Source organism: Silurus aristotelis, assembly GCF_946808225.1.
Source record: "Silurus aristotelis genome assembly, chromosome: 5".
NCBI lineage: Eukaryota > Metazoa > Chordata > Actinopteri > Siluriformes > Siluridae > Silurus > Silurus aristotelis.
This window is the reverse complement of record NC_139578.1, coordinates 271593-281105: the sequence shown is the minus strand read 5'-3', so window position 1 is coordinate 281105 and position 9513 is coordinate 271593. Positions and strand designations below refer to the sequence as shown.

Here is a 9513-nt window from a genome sequence, read left to right as displayed (position 1 = left end):
TGTGGTACGTGTATGTGTACGTGTATGTGTACGTGTATGTGGTACGTGTATGTGTACGTGTATGTGTACGTGTATGTGGTACGTGTATGTGTACGTGTATGTGGTACGTGTATGTGTACGTGTATGTGTACGTGTATGTGTACGTGTATGTGTATGTGGTACGTGTACGTGTATGTGGTATGTGTACGTGTATGTGTACGTGTATGTGGTACGTGTATGTGTACGTGTATGTGTATGTGGTACGTGTATGTGTATGTGTACGTGTATGTGTACGTGGTACGTGTATATGTACGTGTATGTGTACGTGTATGTGGTACGTGTATGTGTACGTGTATGTGGTACGTGTATGTGTACGTGTATGTGGTACGTGTATGTGTACGTGTATGTGGTACGTGTATGTGTACGTGTATGTGTACGTGTATGTGTACGTGTATGTGTACGTGTATGTGGTACGTGTATGTGTACGTGTATGTGGTACGTGTATGTGGTACGTGTATGTGTACGTGTATGTGTACGTGTATGTGTACGTGTATGTGTACGTGTATGTGGTACGTGTATGTGTACGTGTATGTGTACGTGTATGTGTACGTGTATGTGTATGTGGTACGTGTACGTGTACGTGTATGTGTACGTGTATGTGTACGTGTATGTGTATGTGGTACGTGTATGTGTATGTGTACGTGTATGTGTATGTGGTACGTGTATGTGTACGTGTATGTGGTACGTGTATGTGTACGTGTATGTGGTACGTGTATGTGGTACGTGTATGTGTACGTGTATGTGGTACGTGTATGTGTACGTGTATGTGTACGTGTATGTGGTACGTGTATGTGGTACGTGTATGTGTACGTGTATGTGTACGTGTATGTGGTACGTGTATGTGTACGTGTATGTGGTACGTGTATGTGTACGTGTATGTGTACGTGTATGTGTACGTGTATGTGGTACGTGTATGTGTACGTGTATGTGGTACGTGTACGTGTACGTGTACGTGTACGTGTACGTGTATGTGTACGTGTATGTGGTACGTGTATGTGTACGTGTATGTGGTACGTGTATGTGTACGTGTATGTGGTACGTGTACGTGTATGTGTACGTGTATGTGTACGTGTATGTGGTACGTGTATGTGTACGTGTATGTGGTACGTGTACGTGTATGTGTACGTGTATGTGTACGTGTATGTGGTACGTGTATGTGTACGTGTATGTGGTACGTGTATGTGTACGTGTATGTGGTACGTGTACGTGTATGTGTACGTGTATGTGGTATGTGTATGTGGTACGTGTATGTGTACGTGTATGTGGTATGTGTATGTGGTACGTGTACGTGTATGTGTACGTGTATGTGGTACGTGTATGTGGTACGTGTATGTGGTACGTGCATGTGGTACGTGTATGTGGTACGTGTATGTGGTACGTGTATGTGGTATGTGTATGTGGTACGTGTATGTGTATGTGTATGTGGTACGTGTATGTGGTACGTGTATGTGGTACGTGTATGTGTATGTGTATGTGTATGTGGTACGTGTATGTGTACGTGTATGTGGTACGTGTATGTGGTACGTGTATGTGTATGTGTATGTGGTACGTGTATGTGGTACGTGTATGTGGTACGTGTATGTGGTACGTGTATGTGTATGTGTATGTGGTACGTGTATGTGTATGTCTATGTGGTACGTGTATGTGGTACGTGTATGTGGTACGTGTATGTGTATGTGTATGTCGTATGTGTATGTGGTACGTGTATGTGGTACGTGTATGTGGTACGTGTATGTGGTACGTGTATGTGTATGTGTATGTCGTATGTGTATGTGGTACGTGTATGTGGTACGTGTATGTGGTACGTGTATGTGGTACGTGTATGTGTATGTGTATGTGTTATGTGTATGTGGTACGTGTATGTGTATGTGTATGTCGTATGTGTATGTGGTACGTGTATGTGGTACGTGTATGTGGTACGTGTATGTGGTACGTGTATGTGTATGTGTATGTGGTATGTGTATGTGGTACGTGTATGTGGTACGTGTATGTGGTACGTGTATGTGTATGTGTATGTCGTATGTGTATGTGGTACGTGTATGTGGTACGTGTATGTGGTACGTGTATGTGTATGTGTATGTGGTATGTGTATGTGGTATGTGTATGTGGTACGTGTACGTGTATGTGGTACGTGTTTGTGTAGGTACGTGGTACGTGTTTGTGTACGTGTATGTGGTACGTGTACGTGGTACGTGTTTGTGTACGTGGTACGTGTTTGTGGTTCCTCCACATAATTTTCCCACAAAGTCGGAGACACACAGTTGTACTTGTTCATGGACGAAATGTTTTTCTTCATTTGAACCAGGAGACCCAAACCTGTTCCAGCATGCCAATGCCCCTGTGCACACAGCCAGCTCCATGAAGATCTGCTTTCCATTTTTTAAAGTGGAAGATCTCCTGCTAAAAAACCCTATTGAACACCTTTAGAGTAAATGTGATGCTGACTGCACCCCAGCCCTCCTCACCTTCTCACCTACATCCTGACTTTACCTCACACTTTTGTAGCTGAATGAATCTCCACAAAATCTAGTAGAACAGTGGAGCTCATTATAACAGCACATGGGGACTAAATGCAAAATGTGATATTTAGAAAGTTTATGTTTATTTATATTGAGGAAGTTTTAGTTTATATAACAGAGTTTTGGAGATGATCCTGATTTATACTGATTTTATTAGTATATCTGCTGAACAAATGCTCAAATGTTTCATCATTCTGCTGAAACCTTCATCTTACTGAGAAATAAACTGCTTTCACAAAAACAATCAAAAATTCAATATGTATTAAATAAATCCATTAATAAAGAATTGAACTCATGGGAGAAAGTCACACAAAACTTTAGGAAAATGATTAATTTCACTGAAGAAACCACAGCCACAGTAAACATCAGTGTGTGAAAGCTAGCGTACCCTTGTTGTGCTAACTCTGATCACTAATCTGCAGCATGTGTTTGTACAGAACTTGCAGGCGGAAGTTAAGTGAAGTAAGTCGGTTTTGCAGTGAGAACCTCTGCACGAACCATGTGCTTCCTCACATCAGCCTTCAGGAGCACTGAGGAGCGATAAATGCAGAACAAGTGGATTTAACACCAAGCTGAAGACATCAGAATTTATGAGAGTGTCAGGATGAAGTAAACTGTCTAAGAGTGACCTGCCAACAAGTGACATGCCAAAGAGAGACCTGTCTAAGAGAGACCTGTCTAAGAGTGACTTCTCTAAGAGAGACCTGTCTAAGATTAACCTTCCTTAGAGGTACCTACCTAAGAGGAACCTGCCAAAGAGTGACCTGTCTAAGAGTGACTTCTCTAAGAGGTACCTACCTAAGAGGAACCTGCCAAAGAGAGACCTGTCTAAGAGTGACTTCTCTAAGAGGTACCTACCTAAGAGGAACCTGCCAAAGAGTGACCTGTCTAAGAGTGACTTCTCTAAGAGGTACCTACCTAAGAGGAACCTGCCAAAGAGAGACCTGTCTAAGAGTGACTTCTCTAAGAGGTACCTACCTAAGAGGAACCTGCCAAAGAGAGACCTGTCTAAGAGTGACTTCTCTAAGAGGTACCTACCTAAGAGGAACCTGCCAAAGAGAGACCTGTCTAAAAGTGACTTCTCTAAGAGGTACCTACCTAAGAGAAACCTGCCAAAGAGAGACCTGTCTAAGAGTGACTTCTCTAAGAGGTACCTACCTAAGAGGAACCTGCCAAAGAGAGACCTGTCTAAGAGTGACTTCTCTAAGAGGTACCTACCTAAGAGGAACCTGCCAAAGAGAGACCTGTCTAAGAGTGACTTCTCTAAGAGGTACCTACCTAAGAGAAACCTGCCAAAGAGAGACCTGTCTAAGAGTGACTTCTCTAAGAGGTACCTACCTAAGAGGAACCTGCCAAAGAGAGACCTGTCTAAGAGTGACTTCTCTAAGAGGTACCTACCTAAGAGAAACCTGCCAAAGAGAGACCTGTCTAAGAGTGACTTCTCTAAGAGGTACCTACCTAAGAGGAACCTGCCGAAGAGAGACCTGTCTAAGAGTGACTTCTCTAAGAGGTACCTACCTAAGAGGAACCTGCCAAAGAGAGACCTGTCTAAGAGAGACCTGTCTAAGAGTGATCTGCCCAAGAGTGATCTGCCCAAGAGTGATCGGTCTAAGAGTGACCTTCGTAAGAGTGACCTGCACAGCAGCAACAAAACAAAGTACTTTTTCTGCCCTTCAGGAGGCTCTGTGATGGCTAGAGATACACTGTGCTCATTACTATGCTAACAGAAATGAAACTTGTCTCTGGCACTCAACTAAACTAACTGAAGAGGTTTGTGTTCACTGACCTACTACAACCAATGAGATGCAGAATAAAGATTTTATGGATTGACCATTATACTGTAAATAGTCCTTGAATTTACAGTAATATTTAGGCTGAATATTAAATGAAATGTTTAAAATAAAGAAACAGCTGTGTGTGTGTGTGTGTGTGTGTGTGTGTGTGTGTGTGTGTGTGTGTGTGTAAAATTGCAGCACAAAAGAACAATAATACAGACACGTAACGTTAAACTGGTTAAAGCTAAGCCACGCCCACACTGACACGCCCCCTCGTGCTGTAGGTGGCAGCAGAGAGCGCGCGCGCGCGCGGACAGACGCGGAAGAACACGTCCCGACACGTGGTACGAGCGCACGAACCGGATCACGTGATCCTGCCAAGGCGAAGTGCGGGGGGTGGATTTTAGCATCATGGCGGAGCGCAGGAGACACAAGAAGCGGATTCAGGTGAACCGACTGACACTTTCACACACACACAGAGCGGGTTTTACGAGCGGAACCGGAGCGCCGCTGGGCCCCGGGGCAAACAGGCACCGGTTCCGCCTGCGCTCGCGCGGGGTTTTGGAGCGCGCGAGCTGTTTTTAGCCGGCTATGCTAACCGAGAGGAAAGTTGTGGCCATTTTGGCGTTGAGTTTGTGTGGGAAAGTGAGAAGGAGGCCGGAGTCAGGACCTGTTACCTGTTTATTAGGGTATAACGTGTGTGTGTGTGTGTGTGTGTGTGTGTGAGAGAGAGAGTGTGAGAGAGAGAGAGTGTGAGAGAGAGAGAGCGCGAGAGCGCGCAGTTGAGCAGCTGTGACGATTATGGATCCAGGTGCCATGTTGGCAGGTGGGATAACGGCCTCAACTCTCACTCACACACACACACACACACACACACACACTGATCCGGACTGAGTGTCATTGTGCTCGCGCGCGCGCGCGCGTGTGTGTGTGTGTAGATTTATAGTACTTTGTGTTGATGATAATAGTTTGATGACGCATCCTGTACTCATCTTGTGTTTGTCCAATGAAATGCCCTCTCCAGAGTACTTGCTCCGCCCCCAGGGGGCGTGTCCTGCCCTACAGACGCTCTAGGTAGCAGTAAACACTGTTCTGTTCTGCGTCCTCACACACGTCTCTGTTCCAGCTGAATACGTGTTTGGATGTTTTTCACGTGGGTGTGTTTTGGACGGCTGATTTGATTGGTGTTGGATGAAGAACTGTGTGTATCTCCTTCGTCTCCATCAGTGAAAAAAAAATCTGTCATACCAAACTGTTGAAGCTGTGGCTCTGTTTTACTGTCAGCTGATGTTCAACCTTGACTCAGAAACACACACACACACACACACACACACACACACACACATTAACTTTTAATGAGGACAGGTGTATGGAGGTCAAGAGGTGTGAGAAAGTGGAGATGGAGTGTGTGGGGGTGGTGGAGGAAACTTTGGTACTTTGAAGGTGAGGGAGTGGGTGGGGGTGAAGGTGAGGGAGTGGGTGGGGGTGAAGGTGAGGAAGTGGATGAGGGGTGAAGGTGGGTGGAGAATGTTCAAGAAGAGGGTGTGGTGTATCTATTAAAACACCATCGGTTGAACTCCTCGGTTTTGTTGTTTAATGGAAATCCAGATAAGTAAAGATGGTAGTTTGAAGGTGATTGATCTTGTTGTGATTCCAGGAGGTGAGTGAACCAACCAAGGAGGAGAAGGTGGTGGCCAAATACCTGCGATTCAACTGTCCTACCAAGTCCACCAACATGATGGGACACCGAGTCGACTACTTCACTGGTCAGTGTTCCTGCTTCACCACTGTTCCCACAGTGCTGTACTGCTGTGGAGCGTTTCACCGTGTGTGTGTGTGTGTGTGTGTGTGTGTGTGTGTGTGTGTGTGTGTGTGTGTTTCAGCCTCTAAAGCAGTGGACTGCCTGCTGGACTCTAAATGGGCCAAATCAAAGAAACCTGAGGAAGCTTTATTCACCACCAGAGACTCTGTGGTTGATTACTGCAACAGGTGGGTATGAAGGGATTGGATCAGATCACACGTGTCTATCTGACTGGATCTGATCTGAGGTACCGCTTAGAAGGTCCAGAGATTGATCTCCTGGTTAGAGAAACTGATTTCTCTCTCAGGCTTCTGAAGAAGCAGTTCTTCCACCGAGCCCTGAAGGTGATGAAGAAGAAACCAGAGAAAGACCTGAAGAAGGAGAAGCTGAAAGCTGATGGAGGCAAAGAGGAGGAGAAGAAGAGCAAAAAGGAGAAAGAAAAGGAGAAAGAGGAAGAAAAGAAGAGCAAGAAGGAGAAAGAGAAGGAGAAGAAGAAAGACACTGAGGCCTCAGACAGCAAGAAGGAGAAGAATGTAAGTGTTTCTTCTGAAATCATTAGTGACTGTGGGATCACCAGGTGGTGTTCTGATACCTCATGTTCCTCTGTGTGTGTGTGTGTGTGTGTGTGTGTGTGTGTGTGTGTGTGTGTGTGTGTGTGTGTGTGTGTGTGTGTGTAGGATGAAAGTCCTGGATCCCCAAAGAAGAAGAAGGAGGTGAAGAAGAAGTTTAAACTGGAGCCTCATGAAGACCAGCTGTTTCTGGATGGGAATGAGGTTCTGTAGTGCATGCGCGCGCACACACACACACACACACACACACACACACACACTAATCTCCACTCTCTCTCTGTGCAGGTGTATGTGTGGATTTATGACCCAGTTCACTTTAAAACCTTTGCTATGGGACTGGTGTTGGGTTTGTACTGATACTCATATCACACACTTTAATCAGCAAATTCTCAGTGTGGTGGGGTTAACAGTGTGTGTGTGTGTGTGTGTGTGTGTGTGTGTGTGTGTGTGTGATAGTGATTGCAGTCATAGCGGCGACACTGTTCCCCCTGTGGCCGGCGGAGATGAGGGTGGGTGTGTATTACCTGAGTGTGTGTGCAGGTTGCTTCGTCGCCAGCATCCTCCTCCTCGCTGTTGGTGAGATGCTCAGCCTGTTTTATTGAACTTTTCTAACACGTCTTGCATCCCTCTCTCACGTGGTTTCCATGTCTTCTCCCTCTCTCTACAGCTCGCTGTATTTTATTCCTGATCATCTGGTTGGTCACTGGGGGGCGCCATCACTTCTGGTTCCTCCCCAATCTGACTGCGGACGTGGGCTTCGTGGACTCGTTCCGTCCCATTTACACGCATGAGTACAAGGGCCCTCAGACAAGCGGCAAGAAGGGCACGGGGGAGTCCGAGTCCGATGTAAAGGGCGGCAAGATGCAGAAATCAGACAGCGAGGACAAATCAGACACCGAGAAGAAGGAGGAGGAGGAAGAGGAAGAGGAGGCAGGGAACGAGGCGGAGCGGCGCTCAGATTCGGACAGCGAGCGCAGAGAGGACGACGGCTCGCAGCACAGCAACGGAAACGACTTCGAGATGATCACGCGTGACGAGCTCGAGCAGCACACCGACGACGAAGAGGAGGAGGAAGAGGAGGAGGAGGAGGTGGAGCCTAAACCACACCAGACGTAAACTGTAAACATTCATTGAGATGAGATTCGCCCATCACATCGAACACTGCGATCTTCCACTACAGACACACACGGGTCAGAGGTCAACTCCACCCGCAGGGTCGCAATAGGGCTTCTGGAGGCCATCTTGGATTTCCTTTATTTCCTGGTTAAAAGACGCACTCAGACACACACACACACACCCACCATGTCCTTGTTTACCGATAGTGTAATTAGCATAAACTCTTCCCGAGTGTGTGTGTGTGTGTGTGTGTGTGTGTGTGTGTGTGTGTGTTCATTGTAGGCTGCTGTTCAGTTTGGACCAATGTTTCTTATTCTACCGTGTGTGTGTGTGTGTGTGTGTGTGTGTGTGTGTGTGTGAGTGTGTGTGTGAGAATCTCCAACGGGTTCATTGTGGTTCTCACAAGACTGAAGTAGGCGGAATCATCATCTAGGCCCCGCCCCTTTCCTATTGGTCCACATCCACAGAGTAGTCCTTCATTAGTGCCAAATCACCTGTACGCATCACTTCCTGTTTTACATTTAACTCCCGTAGCTTAAAGGTTAAAGATTATGACCTGTCCTCTCATGCTCTAGATGCCAGATTAGCAAGTAGGACTTGTCTCGGTTGCCATGGCAACCAATCCACTGACTTCCTGTGGCTGTGTCCTAAACTGCACCGTAAAGTGTTTGTGTGTCTGACACCTTTTCTATACCTTTGCTGTGTAAAACAATTCATTTTCATTTATTTAGCCGTCATGTGATCTGTTGCTGTACACACACACACACACACACACACACACACACACACACACACACACCGCTAACCCTTACACACGCTTGTCTTGTCATTTCAGCCTCATGCTCTTCAGGATGTTTTCATCACGTCACAGTGATCTTTTCTACCTCACCTGCTAACCCCTGCTCACTATGCTAGCTGTTAGCGCTAGCTAGCATAGATATCTAGCCTGTTAGCACTAGCTAGCTTGGATGTCACTATGCTGGCTAGGTGTGTGTGTGTGTGTGTGTGTGTGTGTGTGTGTGTGTGTGAGAGTTGTCTCTGTGGGCGTGGTCTGTCGATCAAATCTTGTTTCAATCTTGATGAGAATCTGTAGTATCGGTACAGTGGGAGCTCAACATCTGTAATGTGCGGAGACATGTGACCCGGCGGACTGTGGTTTGGGACACCGCCGAGCCCGGCCTTCAGAATGTTTTACTTTTCTGTATGTAAACATGTTTACCTGAAATAATCACCATGTATACATGCTATGTACGTGAAGATTCAGAACCCCCAGCCCACACACACACACACACACACACGCCGGAGTGCGTTCTGTAATTTCACTTTCTGACTCGATGGTGTAGGGAAACTTGAGGCTCGAAACCTGGAACTGTTGCAGCACTTCTTACTGATCTGTTCGTCTCATTTGCATATTCCTGTTTTCTCCGTTCGCTCGGTGACGTCATGCTCACGTGCCAGCAGGTGTTTATTTTTTATCTATATTTCCAGATAGATATAAAGCCGAGCATCGGCCTGTTGTTAGTAATTATAATAATTATAATAATGTATTAATACGTGCAGCGTTCCTCATATTTCTAAATGTGTACAAATAAAAGAAAAATGTGTACAAAACCGTAGTGTTTGTGTTTCTGATTCTCATCTCTCAATGCAATAAGTGTATAAAAATTATTTCTTAGTATCCTGATGAAGCGCAT

The 9513-nt window shown here is 45.9% G+C and overlaps 1 protein-coding gene across 2 annotated transcripts; it reads left to right on the top strand.

The window, feature by feature from the left end:
* The first annotated feature begins 4624 nt into the window (after nt 1–4624).
* Nucleotides 4625–9430, top strand: sec62 (SEC62 homolog, preprotein translocation factor). Of its 2 annotated transcripts, XM_083540716.1 has the most exons (9): nt 4625–4780; nt 5991–6099; nt 6217–6322; nt 6442–6667; nt 6812–6907; nt 6989–7049; nt 7160–7279; nt 7371–8141; nt 8807–9430. In XM_083540716.1, exons 1-8 carry the CDS (start codon nt 4745–4747, stop codon nt 7817–7819), a joined length of 1203 nt encoding a protein of 400 aa, XP_083396842.1. In that variant the 5' UTR covers nt 4625–4744; the 3' UTR covers nt 7820–8141; nt 8807–9430. The 2 variants fall into 2 exon arrangements, with proteins under 2 accessions (XP_083396842.1, XP_083396843.1); XM_083540717.1 differs by lacking the exons at nt 4625–4780; nt 8807–9430 and adding an exon at nt 4794–5159 and having other exon boundaries at nt 7371–8057.
* The last annotated feature ends 83 nt before the right edge of the window (nt 9431–9513 follow it).

What these genes read in the sequence shown, in the direction of transcription:
- sec62 (XM_083540716.1), top strand. Translation starts at nt 4,745, where the DNA reads ATGGCGGAGCGCAGGAGACACAAGAAGCGGATTCAG. An exon ending in GACACAAGAAGCGGATTCAG is followed by an intron (nt 4,781 to 5,990) that starts GTGAACCGACTG and finishes TTGTGATTCCAG; the next exon opens with GAGGTGAGTGAACCAACCAA. An exon ending in GTGGTTGATTACTGCAACAG is followed by an intron (nt 6,323 to 6,441) that starts GTGGGTATGAAG and finishes TTTCTCTCTCAG; the next exon opens with GCTTCTGAAGAAGCAGTTCT.